The sequence below is a fragment of the Mesoplodon densirostris genome, chromosome 3 (assembly GCF_025265405.1).
Source record: "Mesoplodon densirostris isolate mMesDen1 chromosome 3, mMesDen1 primary haplotype, whole genome shotgun sequence".
Lineage (NCBI taxonomy): Eukaryota > Metazoa > Chordata > Mammalia > Artiodactyla > Ziphiidae > Mesoplodon > Mesoplodon densirostris.
In genome coordinates, this window is record NC_082663.1 from 177,890,676 (window position 1) to 177,912,071 (window position 21,396).

A 21,396-nucleotide genomic window follows, 5' to 3' on the forward strand; every position below is an offset into this window, starting at 1 on the left:
AAATGGGAGCTCCTGTGGATGCCCACCTCTCCCACCCCGGCCCATCCACCCACCACCAAAGCATCCCAGAGCCAGCCCCCACTCTCCTGCTGGAGCCTACCCAACTGCACGCGCCCCCACAGTAGCCCCTGGCCCACTCTTGCCCTCCTCCAATCCTTCACACAGTTGATGGTGACAGTTTAATAATGCAAAGGGGCCAAATCATGCTCCTGCTTAAATTTCATCAGTGACTTTCCACTACACTTTAAAGAAAATCCAAACTTCTGACTGTGGCCTGGCCCCCGCCCCCTCTCCACACCCTCTTGGTCCACTCTCACGTCCTATTCTTGTCCTCCAGCCACCATGGCCTCCAGGCTGTTCTATGACATGCTACGCTCCTTCCTACCCCAGGGCCTTTACATACACCTCTCCTGATTTGTCTCCTCTCACATGCCTTGCACAGCTGGCTTCTTCCCATCTTCAGGCCTCAGCCCAGGCGTGACCTCCTCGCCCCCTCCAAAACCTAAAAGTCCTCCTTAAGCTTCACCTTAAGCTCCTGGTTGCTTATTTCATTCTTCTTATCACAATATGTAATTTTGTTATTTACTTTTTTATTTAAGTTATGTTTTTTCATTTCCTCTACTAGACAGTAAGCTTCAATGGGGCAAGGACCCAAACAGTCCTCTTTTCTACCCCACTCCATGCCTAGCACTTCACCTGACAGAGAGTCAAGGCTCCATAGATCCTTGTTGAATGAATAAATGCATGGACAGATGGACGAATGGATGGATGGATGGATGGATGGGTGGGTGCGTGAATGGAAGGTTGAGTGGATGGATGCTGGAAGGAAAGATGGTTAGCTGAATGGACAGATGGATGGATGGATGGATGGAAGGATGGAAAGGTGGAAGAAAGAACGAAAGGCTAGAGGGAAGGACAGATGGACAGATAGATGGATGGACAGGCAGATGGACAGAAGGGTGGATAGATAGATGAATGGATGGAAGAATAGGTGGATGGATGGAGGGATGAATGGCTGACTGGTTGGCTAAACACTCCTCTGAGGTCTTTCTTTGGGCTGGAACTCTGTCAAACCTTGCTGTTCCTTTGGAAAAGCTGTTTCTGGTTTTAAAGGCCAGGCTCCCTGGTGACCATCTGTACCCCAGGCTGCTCAACAGCTGGGGCAGATTCAGGCCTAGTTTGCCATGCCCAGAGGCTCTGTGCTGCCCAGCCCCCACCTGAAACCCCAAAGAAGGCGCATCCTTCCTGCCTGGCTGTTGTCTGTCCCCGCTGTCCTTCCTTTCCCGAAGCAGGAAGCACTGTCATCCTGGCTTCTGCCGCACTCCCCATGCCTTCCTGTTCCTGACCCAGGAACTGGCTTCTTCCTTCCCCTGGCCAGCAGCCCTGGCCCCCTAGCCTGAGCAGAGCAATCCGGGCAGGCGCCAGGCCGAGGTCAGGGAGGCCAGAGAGCATACCTCCTCTTCTCTGTGCTGTCAGCAGCCTTGGGCAGTGGGACCCTGGGGTCAGCCACAGGCGCTGGCTGTGGAAGCAGCACACCAGGATCCTGGGTGAGGGGCAGGCAGGAGGGGTGGGAAGTCCTGTGGGTTAGGCACTGAACCACAGCCCAGCAGTCACTGCCTCATTTGATCCTCACGTAGCCTGGGAGGGAGGGAGGGATCACGAGTCCAGTCAGCAATGAGGAAACTGAGGCTCCAGGCTCCACATCAGTGATAACCAGCAGCTGTGCAGGAGCCCAAGTCTGGCCAAGTCCAGGCCCGTCCCTGCCTGGGACTCAGCCCTCACACCTCTCCATCTCCTTGTCTCCCACTGCCACCCCGAGTGCCAGTCTCCCTACCTCTCTGCTCCCTAGCAGTCTCCTTCCTGGCCTCCAATTTGTCACTCAGCCCAGCGGACACCTTCACTGGCTCCCTGTGGCCCTCTGGAGCTGTGAATGCCCTTGGCCTGGCGTCCAGGGCGATGCCCTGCCCAACAGGCACCCCGCTTCTAACGAGCTTCACCTCCCAATGCTTCTGCCACACAGTCAAGACACCAGCCACACCCAGTATGCACCTGCTGAGCACACCAGGCCCTCACCCACCACACGGGGAAGGTTTGTACCTTTGGGTGGCTCCTGGGGGCCAGAATGTCATTGGCCCATGGCTCTGTCCTCACGTCGAGCACAACCAACCCAGGGATGATGTCAGGATGGTGTGTAAGCTCAGGGGTGCCCCTACATACTCTGGCAGAGTGTAGCACTAGTGGTTTTTGCATTTGCAAGTCCTTATTTCAAGGAAATGTCATGGTCACCTGGTGGGTGACAGGCGCTGTACTGCAGTCCTGCTAGTCTGGTCCACACTCTCCTTAGCACCTGTGCCCTGGAGGACAGAGGCAGCCAGGGCCAGGCCCATGGCTGCAGACTGAAGCCAAGCTGAGGGGAAAGCACTGGGGGCAGGTGAGGCCAGGTTGGGGTCACCATGCATCAATCCCAGGGCTGGGCTGAGTTGGGGAGCCGGCTCTAAGGCCCTCTCCCTTCAGTCTTGGGGCCAGGCTTGTGCATAGACCTTGGAAGAAGGCTCAGGGGTGTTCTGTCTTGGAGTCCCCCCACCCCCACCTGGATGGCAGCCTCTGTGCCTCCAGAGGTCAAGGGTGAGGTCAATAGTCCATGAGTCCTCCCATCTCCCACCCTGCAGGACTGAAAGGGCTGAGATGGGAGGGGCTGTACCGAGAGAGAGTGCCCGAAGCCCCGTGAACCCAGCTGCACGCCCTACAATGTCATTCTGACTGTATGACCTAGGGCAAGTCACTTCCCCTGCTCCAAACTTATGAAATGAGAATCGTCCCCAAGATTACTGGGAACAACAGACCACCATAATACCACACTAAGAACCATTGTAAGGCTAAACTGTGGCCTGCTCAGGCACACTGAGATCTTCACTGTCACTGCCTGTCCACTGTTTTGCATGTCACAGCAGTTGCATCCCGCTGTGACTCTGTGCTTTGGTCACAGTGCCAAGGTGGGGGGCAGTCAGAGAAAGCCTTGCCAGTGGGAGGGAGTGTTCCTGTGAGTTGAAATAGGCTTTGTAGACTGAACAGGAGCTTGCTGGCCCAGGAGGAGGGCACAGAGGGCAGAGGGACACGTGCAAAGACCAGAGTGCGGGTGACCTTGGACGGTCAGGTAGGTGGAACAGATGGAGCATGGTGTGGAGGAATGAGGCCCCAGAGAAGGGCCCCGGGTCACAGGCCCAGCCTTAGGCTCTTGGTGGCTCATTTAACTGGAGCTGCTCAAGGTGCGCTCGTTCCCCCTGGAGGTGGCACAACCCCAGGGCTTCAAGCCTACCTCTGAGCCCCCCACCCTCCCTGGCAGCTCTCCTGAGCTCCAGCCCCAGGGGACTCTGCTTCCCAGATGTCTCCTGCCAGGCGCCCCCAGCCCTCCTACCACACCACCCACTGAGGAGGACAGCGAGCCACAGGGCACAGAAATATCCCCAGCCCACATGAGCAAGTGTTAAAAGTATAGAGGATTCCCAGTGCTGGCAAGGATGTGGACAAACAGGCACTCACAGTAATAAAAAAACTGCTCATATGCTCTGACCCCCAAATTCTGCTTACCCCAATATACCCTGTTACAACAACAGACAACGAGAGCAAACATTTTCTGTATGCCAGCACAGCCTATGCACTTGTGCATACCACACCCCTCTATTGCCCCCCTGAGGTGGGTACTATTCTTACCATTTTGCAGATGAGAAAACTAAGGCACAGAGGTTAACTTGCTAGTCAGAGGTTATCTTTGGGGGACAGGATTGTGGGAAGCTGCTATTTACTTTCTACTTCCTCAGAACCAGCACCAACGGCAGCATGGCTGGAACCACCAGGCCTGCCCCTCTCGTCTCCCTGCCACTTGGCAAAGTGCTTTGCACTCGCAGAGCTCAGACGCTTAGCAGTAGATGCATTCCAGCCCGAGTGCCACCCCTAGACGTTCTGGGGCTGCCCTTTCCAGTCCCCTTCTTTGCCACCCCACTGCCTGGCTAACCTCAAAATCCCTCCTCTGGCTCACCACACCAGTGTCTCCCCACTGGTCCAGGCTTTTCCCAGTGGTCAGAGGAGCCTTCTAGAGACAAATCCCTCTTCTGCCTAAAACAATTTCCTGCCTCTCCGCTGCTTAGGGATGGAACCTGATCTTCTCAAGGGACTCACCAGTCACTCTCGTCACCTGCCTGGTGCCTGCTCCAGCCCCAGGGTCGCAATTTTAGTCCCCTCCTGGGGGCCTCTCTGCATGTTTCCACAGCTTCATGCAGCGGCCCCACCCACTGCACTTGACAGGTCCTCAGTGGAAGGATGAGAGGCTTTCCAGGGTGGCATCCCCAGCATGGACTTTACCCTGGATCGCTCTTGACTGGCTTTGAGGATCCAGGGAACAAAGCGACAGCACACAGTGTGTGGGCACGTGTGGAGGCAAGGGATGGAGGTGCAGATGTCCTGCCCTGAAGTAGGCACATCTGCCAGGCGTAGGCCTGGGGAAAAGCAATGTGTCTAGTGGCATGCTGCTTTTGAAAGCTGTACAGGACATCAAGGTGAAAAGGTCCATGAGGTGGTCAGAAATTTAGGACCGCACATGCCCACCTCTCCAGTGCTTTCCCTGGGGAATGTGGACAACACCTGCCATGTCTGCCCCTTCTTGCCCCTCAGACCCTATGCCATCTGGCACCAGGCACCAGACACTTGTCACTTCTCTCAAAGCTGCTCTAGCATCTAATGAGCCATTTCATTCCTCTGGCCTTAACTTTCTAATCTCTAAAATGGGCACAACAGCCTATGTCACAAGGTTAAAATCTTCACACACGCTAGTGTGAAGAAATTTGGTTAAGCATTTCAGACCGAGGTGTGGCTCACTGGTAGACACTCCAAGTGTGTGTGCGTGCATGTGTGCACATAAGTGCTGCTTCATACAAACGAAACTCCATTTGGTAGAATTCAGGCTAGCTTTGAGGATGGTGCTTTAGGTTGGATAAGGATAAGAGCTTCCCCTGAACCTACCTGGAAGCCTAGATTCTGTGCTCCTGGGGCACACAGGGAGTGGGAAGGAAGCCCCCCTCCCGCCCTAGTAGACCCCTCGCACTTGGAGCGGCATCACCTTCTGCCTGGAATTCTCAGCAGCCTTCTGCACGTATCTGGAGCAGGAGAAAGGTCATGTGCTGAGGCTGGGGTACGTGATGGGTGCAGGCTAGGTGGATGTCAGGCTACATACGGCTGCCCTTGGGACCCTAGCAGGAGGGCCTGTACTGTCAGCCCAAGAGGGGCCGGCAGGGGCGGGTGGCCCGAGGAAGGCTCAGATCTGTGTTTTAGAGTGGTCCTGCTGAAGCAGCAGAGAGGCAATTTTGGGAAGCAGGGAGTGTTGGAGAGGCTGAGTGGGACCGTGGGCTGCCTGAGTACCCCCTGGAGGTGAGATGGGGAGGAAGGGCACCCTGGTAGATGTGAAGCTCCCAGCGCAGCATAGCTGTGGGTGCAGCCAACTGTGCCAGGCAGTTGCCCTGGCCTTTCTGGGATCAGGGCTCTGCTCTGTGGCAGCGGGACGGGTGGTGTTATCAGACAGCCCAGCTGGCTCAGAGGTGGCCCCCCAGCGCTGCTAAATCTGGGCCATGGGCTCCTGCTGCAGGAAGAGGGAAATGCAGGCAGGATGTCCTCTCCTGTGGCTGACAAGTCCTTTCCCATGAACCCATGCTGACCTCGCTGGCCACGTGGCGGGGCTCCCCCACTTGCCACCCTGAAGCCTGTGCCGGCTCACTGGGCCACCACACCCCAGCCAGGCCTCGGGGATGGGGGTGGCCTGGGGCACCAGAGCCAGGCAGCAGCGGGCCTGCTGTCGGCCACACCCAGCCTCAGCAGCAGCCAGCGCCAAAGCCCGCATCTTCCTGCTCCCAGGCTTCTCCCTTTGGCGTGACCGGAAAACCGAGATCCCAGAGGAAGCCAGTGTCTGAAAAGGATCGAAACTCAGGAATCCCTGGCTCCAGCTGGACACGTCGGCTGTGTCTTGCTCAGAGGTCGGTGCAAGGAGTGTGAGAGGCTGTCCGGATCCCTCTCCCCATCCATCCCCCCTCTCTGAGGGGTATCTCAGGGCTGTGGGGCGCAGGCTAGGCCCTAGTGGAGAGAAATCTACAAGGGCAGGGCGGTGGGGGGGACACCCAAGCGGCAGCGGGAGGGGTGTAAGCTAGACATAGAGAAGAACTTCCCCTCATGGCTGAGACCCCACTTAGCTTCCCTGGGTTCCCCGACTCCCCTCTGCCTCATCACACTCAAGTGCCCCCAACTTTCCTCCTCCCTGCCTTCGACTTGAGGCCCTGCCTCCCTGGTGGAGTGTCTCACCTTTCCCCGCATTTCCTCCTCTTCTCAGGGTCCCCAGCTGGTAAACAATTTCATGACCTGTTCTGTTGCTTACGCCAGAGACTGGCACTTGCCCCTCTCTCTCCGCCATCCCCTGCTGCCTGCTTCCCTGGCGTATCTCCTGGCTTCACCCGCAGCCTCCTTGCTGTGGACTTGCATCTGGTCTTACCCCTCTGGTGATGCCTTCAGGGGCATCTGACCCGGTGACTCCCTGCTCAGTCCTCCCCTTTCCGGGTGAGCGGCTGGCTCCTGCCACCTCCACTTGCCTGTCTCCTCCATCCCATCCTTCCGCCCCTACGAGTCCAGCCTCACCTGATCACCATCTGACTCTTCTGCCTCTGGGCCTTTGAGGGGGTCTTTGCCCTACCTGGAATCCCTTTCCCTGGAGCCTGCAGACCCCTCCAGGAAGCCCCAAGCTAGAAGCAACCCTGTGCAGCCCACAGCCACCAGCTGGGGCCCACTGGGTCACTGAGCACTTTCGCCCCTGGGCTACGATACCATGTTTGTGCTCCTGCTAGCCTGGCGCTCAGGAAACCCCTGCAGGATGCGCTGGGTCCAAATCCTCCCTAGCCTGCCCGGACACCATACCTTTCAACTTGCACAGAACTGCAGTCCCCTTCCCCGGGTTGGGGTGCCACTGCCTGGGGGTCAGCGTGGGGATGGTAGAGCAAGGAGCTGGCCAGACAGTCCCCTTGCTATACCTCATGCCCAGTCTGGTGCCTGGCCACGTGGGCACTGGGCTCTGGGGAGGCAGAGAGCCTTCAGCCTCACTGACCTGGTACCTCTGGCATGCTGGGGATGTGAGCAGCACCTACACTTGAGTCCTCAGAGCACTGAGCCCCTGATCCACAGGCACCAAGTAAGATGGGCCCAGCCCCCACATTCTGCCTGCACTGACTTGCATCCCCACCCCCACCCCCACACCTCTGTCCACACCTGGGTCTGGCTCAGGGCTGAGGAGCAGGGACAGCAAACAGCTGGGATGGGTATGTGTGCCTCAGCCCATGGCAGGAGCCAGCATCCTCAGGCTGGGCCAACCAAGCTTCCCAGCAGTTGCCTCCTTCCCCCACATGTCCCCGAGCTGACTGCCCACTGTTCAGCGGCACAAACAGCCTCACTCTAGACTAAGCTCCAAGAGACAAAGTCTGCTGGAGGTGACCTCCGCCACCTACCTTCTCTACAGGGACACTGCTGGGGCAAAAAGCCCAACCCCAAGCACAGCCCCTCAGTGCTTGCCAGCTTGTTGCACTCCTATGCATGGGGAAACTGAGGCACAAGGAAAGGAAGAGAGGGGCCCAGGTAATATAGCAAGGAATTTAGGGGTAGAGCTAGGACAAGAGTCTCGTTCTGGGACCAACATCACACCTTTGAGGGTCAGCTTCACGGCCAGGCTGCTCACCTGCCAGCACTTGGCCTCCTACTCTGGCTGCACTGGAGTGTTTTTGCTTCTGCTCCAGTATCCCCCATCAGGCTGGCAGCTCCTCGGGCCCTCCTCAGCCCAGAAATGGGTGGTGCAAATGCAAGGCTCAGGGACACAGCAGCAGTGGTCTGTTCTCCATGGGACTTCTCCCCACGAGCCATGACCTAGTCCACCCCCCTTCCATGGGCCCCTTAGCTTCATTCTCTCTCTTGCCCTTCATTGCCCAACTTTGGTAAGAATCACCTGCACTCACTGTAACACTGACCTCGTCCCCCCCACCTCCTCCACCTCCCACCCTGCTCCACTCAGGAGCACCAGGACACAAGCCTCTCCTGGTTTTCCTCAAACCCTGCATGCCTAATATTCCCCGTCTCCCTGGAAGCCTCTCCCTCTCTGGTCCCCTCCTTGGGGGAGAGGGTCCCATCCTAGACCCTTTGCTCTGCTTCCGCTCCAGCTCTCCAGCCCAGCCTCTCTCCTGAGCCTTGGACACTACACCTAGTGCTTGCTGGATGTCACCTCAAGGTGGGATCTCCCACTCCTCTGCCCTAAAGCCCAGCCATGGCGCCATTCAACTCTTTCCCCACACTCATTCAGTCACTTAACACATGCTGAGCACCTGTGAGAGCCTGGTCCTGGGCAGGGTGCAGGGGAGCGAGGAAGGGCCGAGTGGCAGCCCCTCTGCTAAGACCTGCCCTGACTTGGAGGCCAGACAGATGTCTTCCTCCCTCCTCCTCCCCCTAGGTTCACCCACGCCTTCCTCGCCTCCGCTATCCCCAGCTCTTCAGCCCATATAGGCACAGAGAACAGAGCTCTGTTATTCCAAAGACCTGGGTTGACCATTTCCCTTATTACTGGCTTCCCGGGGACTTTGGGGGAAGTTATGTGTCATTGGTCTAAGTGTTCCCATCTGTAAAATGGGTCTAACACTCCCTTGTGAGGATTAAAAGAAATGAAGCACGTAAAGCCACTATTCAATGCCCATGGTGCTTAAAAATAGCGAGGTCCCCATCTCTCCCTTCAGACCTCCCAGAACTCCTCCCTCCACCACTGGGGACCCATTACCCCTCCTCCACCTTCTGATTTCCAGGGTCACCAGATCTTGCATCAGCTTCCAGCTCATCCTCCCCTCATTCCTGATGCTTTATACTGACATCTCCGAACAACCATACCCGCCTGCTCCCTCCCTCATCCCCCACACTCTCTTCCCTCCAATCCCTCAGCAGCAACCTCCAGTCATGTTCCCATCAGAAACCAGACCTTGCCTCTCCTGTGTTTAAGACCCGTCCTTGTCGGCCCCTGCCTTATGATCCAAGATCCTTAGCTTGGCCTTCCAGGGTCCTACCCCCCATCAGATACGGCGAGGGCCGGCCCCTGCCTCTTCTGCCATGCTGATCACTTACGAGTTGCCGACTCAAGATTCGCCTCAAGTTCCAACGGGCACCTGCGCCCAATCCGCCCCACGGCACCTATCTCCCACGATCCCGAGCCCCTGCCCCCGCAGTCCTTGGCCTGGGGAAGTTAGTTCCCTCTGGAGGACCGATCTCGAGCGCAGACTAGAGGTGTCGGGAAGTGCGCACCCAGGTCTACGACCCGGCGGGGATTGCAGCCTCTGCGCGGGGGGACAATGCCCAGTGCTCCCGGGTCCGAGGACAGAGCAGTGCGGTGCCTGGACTCCGCGGGAAAGCGTGTAAGCAAGCGAAGGATCCAGGCTGAGGGTGCAGCGCGAAGGGGCCCAAGTCCGAGGGAGCTGAGCCACAGACTGTGGAGCGCAGTCGGGGACTGAGCACCACCTCTAAGCTGCGGTGCAGCCCCGCGCCCCGTCCCCGCCCTTTCCTCATCCCGGCAAGCCCGGCCCGACTCGCCGTGCTCCTTCCGGTGTCTGAATCCCTGGCTCCCGACCCTGTGTCGTGCCGGAGGGTCCCGCGGGCCCTGTCCCCCGCCCGTCTCCCATCGGTGAGGTCCCACCATTTGCCCAGGGAAAACGTCCCCCCTCGTGGCCAGCTGTACACTGGGGCAGGCGGAGGGCTCACCACGCTCGCTGTCGAGCAGTCCGAGGCAAAGCCACAGGCGCAGGCACAGCGCGGCACCCCGCTGCATCTCCGGCCGCTGTGGCTCGGGTCAGATGAGCGACCGCGGCTCGGGCTCTGAGTGTGGGAGCGCGGCAAGGCGCGGGCGGGGCCGGGGCGGGGCTGCGGCCTGGGCGGGGCGGGGCCTGGGCGGGGCTCCCTGGAAAGAGCCTGGCATCTAAAGCAGCCCTCGCACCTCTCAGTCCCGCCCTGCCGCCTAGGGAGAATCCCTCCTAGACTGGAGGGTTGCTGGCTTTGCACAGTGGAGGGAAGGCTGGTCCGAGCCCCACTTCCAAATCCACCGCAGCCCTTCATGCCGGCCCTGGGGTTGCTCCGGCCAGTCCTTCATTGTGCGCTAAACAAGGAATGAATTCCGCCGTCAAGGTTGGACAAAATGTGGCACTACGTATTTTTCTGTAATTTTCTTCCATCAATAAATGCTATGTTTACCACTAGCTATCTATTTTACGTTTGCTAGTGTATATATGTCCATGCCACTTGCAGCCGCATAGCACAGGGAGATCAGCGCCTGCTTTGTGACCACCCGGAGGGGTGGGATGAGGAGGGTGGGTGGGAGGGAGACGCAAGAGGGAAGAGATATGGGGACATATGTGTATGTATAGCTGATTCACTTTATTATAAAGCAGAAACTAACACACCACTGTAGGGCAATTATACTCCAATAAAGATGTTAAAAAATAAATACTATGTTTAAAGCAAGAAAAAATGAGCAATAAACATATTTTAAAATAACAATATATCAAATATTTGAGAACATTCGGCAAACTTTATGTTACCGTCTACGTCGTGTAGCTGGAGGCTGTACCCTTGGGCCAGGCACCCAGTATAACCAACCTCCATCCTGCAGGCATGTCCTCTTTAGATTTCCTCCGAATAGTTTTGCTCTGAGCTCATTCATAAGTCCTTTTATCAGGTGACATTTTGCTCTCTGACTTGGCAAACCTCTCACAGACTTCCTCTCTCTTTTCGGTTCTGTCTCTAGAATTTTCCTATTTAAAAACAAATCCCATGAGGATGACTCTCTCCCTCTCCTGCTTTTTTATTCACACTTTTACTATCCCTCCCCTTTACCCACCCCTCGCAAAAGTCCATTCATCCTTGCCAAAAACTATTGTTGATAACAACAGTTACCAACTCTCAAGTGCAAGTAAGAATGGAATATATTAAGTTGTAATCACATATAGATGGTTTAATAAGTAATGTTGGGGAAAGTAGGCAACCAAATAAATGAAGTGAGATTTTTTTTCCTCAACCATATATTGATTTTCTTTCATTTTTTGTTTAGTTTTAATATATGGAAAGTATATATCAATGTATTATAAATGTAAATTTTAAAGCAAACACCTCTGTTTCAACCCTCCAGATCAAGGTATATAGAATGGCACTAGCTTTCCAGAAGCCCTCCCTTTCCCCTCCCTAACCCCCAAATCCTGGCTTTATCATTTCCCTGCTTTTCTTTATCATTTTATTGCCCAAATATGTTTTACTTGTTTTTTAACCTTACTTAAATAAATTCATCACACATATATTCTTTTGCTCAGCATCTTTTGTGAGATTAATGTGTACTGCTGTGAAGACCTATACTTCACTCATTTTCATTGCTGCAGTCTTCTGTGTGATACAGCATAGTTCACTTGTCCATCTACTGTTGATGGAAGTTTGAGTTGTTATCAGTTTCCAACTTTTGCTGCTACAAACTTGCTTTTATATGTTTCTTGCTGTACATGTGCCCTCTTCTCTAAGTTATGTGTCTAGGAGTGACACTATTAGGTCGTAGTATATGTATCTTCAACTTTGTAGATGGTACCAACTATCTTTTTCATTATTTGAATCGTTTTGCACTCCACAGCAGTATAACTAGCTCCCTGTGCCCCACATCTTCGCTGACACTTGTTGTCAGTTTTAATTTTTAAAGTTAGCCATTCTAGTTGGCTTGTAGTGGCATCTCTTTATGATTTTTGCTAGCTTTTCCTTAATTAATGTTGAGTTTGAGCACATGTTTACAATGGTCCATTTGGATTTCATGTCTTTTGCTTCTTAGTACTACCTTTTTCTTATTTTTTTGTAGTTCTTTATATATTTTGGATATGAGTCCTTTGCCAGTTCTCGTTATTATTGTTCTGGTTATTATTGCTGTGCATCTCTTTGTTTTCTGACTTTAGGGTTTATGGTATACATTTTTAACTCATAGTGGTCTACATTAAACTGATAAATATACCACTTCATGTATAATACAAAAACCTTCCAACAGTTTACCTCCATTCTTCCCTCTCAGCCTTTATGCTACTGTTGTCATTCATTTAATTTGTATGTATCATAAACCCCACAATATATTGTCATTACTTTTGTATAAGCTAGTCACTTATCTTTTAAAGACATTTAAATAGAAAGAAAAATATTATATATTTATTATTTATGATCTCATATTTTCATCAGGTATCATCAGGTATCAATTTCCTGCTGCCTGGAGGACTTCTTTTAACAATTCTTTTACTCCGGGTTTGCTAGTGATGAATTCTTTCAGCTTTGGTATGTCTGAAAAGTCTTTATTTCTTCTTACCTATTCTGGGACTCTGATGATATGAATATTATGAATATTAACAACTTGTTATTATCCCATACTTTCCTGAGAGTCTCTCCATTATTTTTTAACCATTTTATTTTTTAAATTGTGGTAAAATACACTAAACAGAAAATTTAGAATTTTTTTCAATTTTTATTTAAAAAAATTTTTATTGAAATACAGTCGATTTACCATGTTGTGTTAGTTTCAGGTGTACAGCAAAGTGATCTGTATATATATATATATATTTTCTTTTTTAGATTCTTTTCTATTATAGGCTATTACAAGATATTGAGTATACTTCCTTGTGTTGTACAGTAAGTCCTTGTTGGTTATTTATTTTATATATAGTAGTGTGTATATTTTAATCCTAAACTCCTAATTTATCCCTCCCCCTTGGTAACCTTAATATTATTTTCTATGTCTGTGAGTCTACCTCTGTTTTGTAAATAAGTTCATTTGTGTCATTTTTTTAGATTCCCTTTATAAGCGATATCATATGATATTTGTCTTTCTCTGCCTGACTTACTTCACTTAGTATGATAATCTCTAGGTCCATCCATGTTGCTGAAAATGGCATTAGTCTGTTCTTTTTTTATGGCTGAGTAATATTCCACTGTATATATATACCACATCTTCTTTACCTGTTGCTACGATTCACCTGCTGATGCACACTTAGGTTGCTTCTATGTCTTGGCTGTTGTAAATAGTGCTGCTATGAACATTGGGGTGCATGTATCTTTTTGGATTATAGTTTTGTCCAGATATATGCCCAGGAGTGGGATCACTGGAACATATATATCAAAGATATATATATATATATATATATATATATATATATATATATATATATATATATATATATATATATCTGAGTCCCTGATTTAAATTCCTAAAGGAATTGCTGGATCCTATGATAATCCTATTTTTATTTTTTAAAGGAACTTTCATACTGTTTCCATAGCAGCTGCACCATTTTACACACCTACCAACAGTGTGCAGGGCTTCCAAGTTCTCTGCATCCTCGTCTATACTTGTAATTTCTTTTTTTTTTCCCCTGATAGTATCCATGCTTAATGCGTGTGAGACAGTATCTTCTTGTCATTGTGATTTGCAGTTCCCTCATGGTTAGTGATGCTGAGCATCTTTTCTTGTACTTATTGGCCATTTGTACATCTCTGGAGAAATGTCTATTCAAGTCTTTTGCCCACTTTAAAAATTGGTTTTTTTTTTCCTTTAGCCTTTTTTTTCTAGTGTGTTTCAGTTGGATAGTTTCTATTGTTGTTTTTCAAGATCCCTGGTTTTTCCTTCTGCTAATTTGTTATTTAACCCTTCCAATGAATTTTTCATTTCTGATATTATAATTTTTAGCTCCAGGATTCCAATTGATATTTTTATATATCTTCGAGTTCCATGCTCATTGTGTTTGTTTGTTTGTTTTTTAAATTCTTCAACATATTTATAACTTTTAAAAATTTATTTTGTATTTTTATTTTTCACACACACACACACACAAACACACACACACTGTGTTTTATTTTTACAACAGATAAATAAACTGACACCAAACATTGTAAATGGATGACCACAACAAAAGAAACAATGATTGCAATTACCAAACACGAAACACACTCATACTATGTCATAATATTTTTAAAATATTTTTTAAATTTAACAAATTTAATCAGTTATACATATACATATGTTCCCATATCCGCTCCCTTTTGAATCTCCCTCCCGCCCTCCCTATCCCACCCCTCCAGGCGGTCACAAAGCACCGAGCTGATCTCCCTGTGCTATGCGGCTGCTTCCCACTAGCTATCTACCTTAGGTTTGGTAGTGTATATATGTCCATGCCGCTCTTTCACTTTGTCACAGTCACAGCTTCCCCTTCCCCTTCCCCATATCCTCAAGTCCATTCTCTAGTAGATCTGTGTCTTTATTCCTGTCTTACCCCTATGTTCTTCATGACATTTTTTTTCTTAAATTCTATATATATGTGTCAGCATACAGTATTTGTCTTTCTCTTTCTGACTTACTTCACTGTGTATGACAGGCTCTAGGTCCATCCACCTCATTACAGATAGCTCAATTTCGTTTCTTTTTATGGCTGAGTAATATTCCATTGTATATATGTGCCACATCTTCTTTACCCATTCATCCGATGATGGACACTTAGGTTGTTTCCATCTCCGGGCCATTGTAAATAGGGCTGCTATGAACATTTTGGTACATGTCTCTTTTTGAATTATGGTTTTCTCAGGGTATAAGCTCAGTAGTGGGATTGCTGGGTCATAGGGTAGTTCTATTTGTAGTTTTTTAAGGAACCTCCATACCGTTCTCCATAGTGGCTGTACCAATTCACATTCCCACCAGCAGTGCAAGAGTGTTCCCTTTTTTCCACACCCTCTCCAGCATTTACTGTTTCTAGATTTTTTGATGATGGCCATTCTGACTGGTGTGAGATGATATCTCATTGTAGTTCTGATTTGCATTTCTCTAATGAGTAAAGATGTTGAGCATCCTTTCATGTGTTTGTTGGCAACCTGTATATCTTCTGTGGAGAAATGTCTATTTAGGTCTTCTGTCCATTTTTGGATTGGGTTGTTTGTTTTTTTGTTATTGAGCTGCATGAGCTGCTTATAAATTTTGGAGATTAATCCTTTGTCAGGTGCTTCATTTGTAAATATTTTCTCCCATTCTGAGGGTTGTCTTTTGGTCTTGTTTATGGTTTCCTTTGCTGTGCAAAAGCTTTTAAGTTTCATTAGGTCCCATGTGTTTATTTTTGTCTTTATTTCCATTTCTCTAGGAGGTGGGTCAAAAAGGATCTTGCTGTGATTTATGTCATAGAGTGTTCTGCCTATGCTTTCCTCTAAGAGTTTGATAGTGTCTGGCCTTACATTTAGGTCTTTAATCCATTTTGAGCTTATTTTTGTGTATGGTGTTAGGGAGTGATCTAATCTCATACTTTTACATGTCCCTGTCCAGTTTTCCCAGCACCACTTATTGAAGAGACGGTCCTTTCTCCACTGTACATTCCTGCCTCCTTTATCAAAGATAAGGTGACCATATGTGCGTGGGTTTATCTCTGGGCTTTCTATCCTGTTCCCTTGATCTATCTTTCTGTTTTTGTGCCAGTACCACACTGTCTTGATTACTGTAGCTTTGTAGTGTAGTCTGAAGTCAGGGAGCCTGATTCCTCCAGCTCCATTTTTCATTCTCAAGATTGCTTTGGCTATTCGGGGTCTTTGGTGTTTCCATACAAATTGTGAAATTTTTTGTTCTAGTTCTGTGAAAAATGCCAGTGGTAGTTTGATAGGGATTGCATTGAATCTGTAGATTGCTTTGGGTAGTAGAGTCATTTTCACAATGTTGATTCTTCCAATCCAAGAACATGGTACATCTCTCCATCTATTTGTATCATCTTTAATTTCTTTCATCAGTGTCTTATAATTTTCTGCATACAGGTCTTTTGTCTCCTTAGGTAGGTTTATTCCTAGATATTTTATTCTTTTTGTTGCAATGGTAAATGGGAGTGTTTCCTTGATTTCACTTTCAGATTTTTCATCATTAGTATATAGGAACGCCAGAGATTTCTGTGCATTAATGTTGTATCCTGCTACTTTACCAAATTCATTGATTAGCTCTAGTAGTTTTCTGGTAGCATCTTTAGGATTCTCTATGTATAGTATCATGTCATCTGCAAACAGTGACAGCTTTACTTCTTCTTTTCCGATTTGGATTCCTTTTATTTCCTTTTCTTCTCTGATTGCTGTGGCTAAAACTTCCAAAACTATGTTGAATAAGAGCGGTGAGAGTGGGCAACCTTGTCTTGTTCCTGATCTTAGTGGAAATGCTTTCAGTTTTTCACCATTGAGGACGATGCTGGCTGTGGGTTTGTCATATATGGCCTTTATTATGTTGAGGAAAGTTCCCTCTATGCCTACTTTCTGCAGGATTTTTATCATAAATGGGTGTTGAATTTTGTCGAAAGCTTTCTCTGCATCTATTGAGATGATCATATGGTTTTTCTCCTTCAATTTGTTAATATGGTGTATCACGTTGATGGATTTGCGTATATTGAAGAATCCTTGCATTCCTGGAATAAACCCCACTTGATCATGGTGTATGATCCTTTTAATGTGCTGTTGGATTCTGTTTGCTAGTATTTTGTTGAGGATTTTTGCATCTATGTTCATCAGTGATATTGGCCTGTGGTTTTCTTTCTTTGTGACATCCTTGTCTGGTTTTGGTATCAAGGAGATGGTGGCCACGTAGAATGAGTTTGGGAGTGTTCCTCCCTCTGCTATATTTTGGAAGAGTTTGAGAAGGATAGGTGTTAGCTCTTCTCTAAATGCTTGATAGAATTCGCCTGTGAAGCCATCTGGTCCTGGGCTCTTGTTTGTTGGAAGATTTTTAATCACAGTTTCAATTTCAGTGCTTGTGATTGGTCTGTTCATATTTTCTATTTCTTCCTGATTCAGCCTTGGCAGGTTGTGCATTTCTAAGAATTTGTCCATTTCTTCCAGGTTGTCCATTTTATTGGCATAGAGTTGCTTGTAGTAATCTCTCATGATCTTTTGTATTTCTGCAGTGTCAGTGGTTACTTCTTCTTTTTCTTTTCTAATTCTATTGATTTGAGTCTTCTCCCTTTTTTCCTTGATGAATCTGGCTAATGGTTTATCAATTTTGTTTATCTTCTCAAAGAACCAGCTTTTAGTTTTATTGATCTTTGCTATCGTTTCCTTCATTTCTTTTTATTTCTGATCTGATTTTTATGATTTCTTTCCTTCTGCTAACTTTGGGATGTTTGCGTTCTTCTTTCTCTAATTGCTTAAGGCATTTAGGTTGCTTCCATTACCTGGCTATTGTAAATAGTGCTGCAATGAACATTGTGGTGAATGTGTCTTTTTGATTTATAGTTTTCTCTGGGTATATGCCCAGAAGTGGGATTGCTGGATCATATGGTAATTCTATTTTGAGTTTTTTAAGGAACCTCCATACTGTTCTCCATAGTGACTGTATCAATTTTCATTCCCACCAATAGTGGAAGAGGGTTCTTTTTGTCCACCCCCTCCCCAGAATTTGTTGTTTGTAGATTTTCTGATGATGCCGATTCTAACAGGTGTGAGGTGATACCTCATTGTAGTTTTGATTTGCATTTCTCTAATAATTAGTGATGTTGAGCAGCTTTTCATGTGCGTCTTGGCCATCTCTGTGTCTTCTTTGAAGAAACGTCTCTTTAGATCTTCTGCCCATTTTTGTATTGGGTTGTTTGTTTTTTTAGTATTAAGCTGCATGAGCTGTTTATATATATTGGAGATTAAACCTCTGTCCATTGATTTGTTTGCAAATATTTTCGCCCATTCTGAGGTTTGCCTCTTTCCATTCCCGTTTCTTTAACAAAAAAGAAAGAAAAAGAGGCAGAACACTAATGTGCGTAAAATATGCCTCTTGAAACTGTCTTTTTGAAATATGGACGTCTTTTGAATTTTTTGGTCGATATATGACCCCAGGATTGGTTTTCAGAGCAGGTGTCATTTATAGGCCTGCAATGATTTTGAATATCAACTCACCATTAGCGCTGGGATTAAAGCTGCTGTTGCGTGAAACGGCCACAAGGTGGCAGCAGTTCTCCATTACCAAATCTGGTTACTAGGACAACAGAGCCTCAATGGAAGTCGTGTTCTAAGTTGTCATTTAGAATGGAATGTGCCAGGAGAAAGCCCCTTAAGTTTGTCTCACTACTTGTTCGTTTTTAAATTTAATTTTTAAATTTTTTATCACAGCAAGTTTGATTACAATGTTTGGCTTGTTGTAGGTGTGCAAGATGTGGTTCTTTTACACATATACAGATGTCTGTTCTTCCTGGGATCCTTTTCCCATGTACGTTATGACAGAATATTGAGTAGTCTTCTCTTGGTATTCCGTAGGTCTTTGGTGATTATATATTTCACCTGTGTTTGTATATGTCTGTTAACCCCAATATCCTAATAGATCCAATCCTCACACGTTTCCATTGGTGAACCATAAGTTTGTTTAATGAATCTGTGATTGCCCTACTCTGTGGAAATATGTGCACTGGTATCAATTTTTAGGTAACACCTATAAGTGATAACATACGATATGTGTCCTACTCTTTCTGACTTACTACAAGTCACGTGATTACCTCTAGACTCATCTACGGTGCTGCAAATGGCATTGTGTCCTTTGTTCCTTGGCTAATGTTCTGTCTTAGAGAGGTCCATTTTCTGCAAAGTGAGTCCCTGAGGGGTGAGGATTAGCTGACCAGGGCAGCCTGACCCTGCCGGCCAGTCCTCCCCAGGTGTGCCTGGGTTGAGGTCAATATAAACAGCGCTCCAGGCAGCAAGAGCCCCTGCAGCTGTGCCTGACGCCATATTCTCTGCCCCGTCAGCAGTCTCGGGGCTGTGCTGGTGGGAGGGAGTGAGGGGCCACGGCTTTGTGGGTGGCCCGGTGTGAGTGGGGCTCTGCTGGACTTTCTGCAGGAGTTGCCAGGCTGCCACCTGCTAAAGAAGAGGATGTGTCACCCATACCTTCCGCTGGAATTTCTCTCTGGGCAGAGGTGAGGAAGGAAAAAAGCAGTGGGGGCCGGGACAGGAGGGGTATCTCAGGCAGGGGAATGGAAAGCTTCCAGAAGAGCGCCCGGGGCCAGGACCATCCTGGCTGGCCTGCAGGCACAAAGTTGGCCTGCATGATGTCGCTGGTGTGGCTCCACGGCCCTTCCTCTAGGCTTTCAAGTCCTTGTACATATTCAGGTGTTTTACCTGGGAAGGGTGGGAACAGTTCAGCAGCAGCTGGCCTGGGGCTCAGCTCACGTTTACTCACAGACGCCTCGGCACGGTCCCCTAGCTTTGCAATGAGGACACTCCTTGCGGGGGGTGAGGGGGGTGCTGCTGGCTGTATGGGAGATGATTCCCCACCACTGACCAATTCCAGAGTTGTTTACCGCTGGAGCAAGTTCCCTGATAGGGTTTTCCTCTGTATAACTGGTGGGTTTAGTTTTATTTTATTTTTTTGGTTCAACTTAGATTTTATTCCTCTTTTATGTATTTATAGATATAAGCATGGAAATAATTCATTCATATAAATACATCTGTGAAGGGGACAACATTTTTCTGTTTTATTTTTAAATTTTATTTTTAAAAATTTTGAAATTTAATTATCTTTATGTTTTTATACAGCAGGTTATTTTATTTTTTATTTTTTTTTGCTTTATAACAAATTTCATCAGTTATACATATACATATGTTCCCATATCCCCTCCCTTTTGCGTCTCCCTCCCACCCTCCCTATCCCACCCCTCCAGGCGGTCACAAAGCACCGAGCTGATCTCCCTGTGCTATGCGGCTGCTTCCCACTAGCTATCTACCTTAGGTTTGGTAGTGTATATATGTCCATGCCGCTCTTTCACTTTGTCACAGCTTACCCTTCCCCCTCTCCATATCCTCAAGTCCATTCTCTAGTAGGTCTGTGTCTTTATTCCTGTCTTACCCCTATGTTCTTCATGACATTTTTTTCTTAAATTCTATATATATGTGTCAGCATACAGTATTTGTCTTTCTCTTTCTGACTTACTTCACTGTGTATGACAGGCTCTAGGTCCATCCACCTCATTACAAATAGCTCAATTTCGTTTCTTTTTATGGCTGAGTAATATTCCATTGTATATATGTGCCACATCTTCTTTACCCATTCATCCGATGATGGACACTTAGGTTGTTTCCATCTCCGGGCCATTGTAAATAGGGCTGCTATGAACATTTTGGTACATGTCTCTTTTTGAATTATGGTTTTCTCAGGGTATAAGCTCAGTAGTGGGATTGCTGGGTCATAGGGTAGTTCTATTTGTAGTTTTTTAAGGAACCTCCATACCGTTCTCCATAGTGGCTGTACCAATTCACATTCCCACCAGCAGTGCAAGAGTGTTCCCTTTTTTCCACACCCTCTCCAGCATTTACTGTTTCTAGATTTTTTGATGATGGCCATTCTGACTGGTGTGAGATGATATCTCATTGTAGTTCTGATTTGCATTTCTCTAATGAGTAAAGATGTTGAGCATCCTTTCATGTGTTTGTTGGCAACCTGTATATCTTCTGTGGAGAAATGTCTATTTAGGTCTTCTGTCCATTTTTGGATTGGGTTGTTTGTTTTTTTGTTATTGAGCTGCATGAGCTGCTTATAAATTTTGGAGATTAATCCTTTGTCAGGTGCTTCATTTGTAAATATTTTCTCCCATTCTGAGGGTTGTCTTTTGGTCTTGTTTATGGTTTCCTTTGCTGTGCAAAAGCTTTTAAGTTTCATTAGGTCCCATGTGTTTATTTTTGTCTTTATTTCCATTTCTCTAGGAGGTGGGTCAGAAAGGATCTTGCTGTGATTTATGTCATAGAGTGTTCTGCCTATGCTTTCCTCTAAGAGTTTGATAGTGTCTGGCCTTATATTTAGGTCTTTAATCCATTTTGAGCTTATTTTTGTGTATGGTGTTAGGGAGTGATCTAATCTCATACTTTTACATGTCCCTGTCCAGTTTTCCCAGCACCACTTATTGAAGAGACGGTCCTTTCTCCACTGTACATTCCTGCCTCCTTTATCAAAGATAAGGTGACCATATGTGCGTGGGTTTATCTCTGGGCTTTCTATCCTGTTCCCTTGATCTATCTTTCTGTTTTTGTGCCAGTACCACACTGTCTTGATTACTGTAGCTTTGTAGTGTAGTCTGAAGTCAGGGAGCCTGATTCCTCCAGCTCCATTTTTCATTCTCAAGATTGCTTTGGCTATTCGGGGTCTTTGGTGTTTCCATACAAATTGTGAAATTTTTTGTTCTAGTTCTGTGAAAAATGCCAGTGGTAGTTTGATAGGGATTGCATTGAATCTGTAGATTGCTTTGGGTAGTAGAGTCATTTTCACAATGTTGATTCTTCCAATCCAAGAACATGGTACATCTCTCC

At 47.6% G+C, this 21,396-nt stretch overlaps 1 protein-coding gene across 1 annotated transcript in view; it reads right to left on the reverse strand.

Annotated features, from left to right (window-relative positions):
* FLT4 (fms related receptor tyrosine kinase 4) overlaps window positions 1–9,887 on the reverse strand; it is a 38,583-nt gene extending 28,696 nt beyond the window's left edge. The window contains exon 1 of the mRNA XM_060092673.1: window positions 9,811–9,887. Coding sequence (XP_059948656.1) covers window positions 9,811–9,877 — 67 coding nt within the window. The 5' untranslated portion in view covers window positions 9,878–9,887. The remainder of the gene's footprint in view (window positions 1–9,810) is intronic.
* Window positions 9,888–21,396: the final 11,509 nt, after the last annotated feature.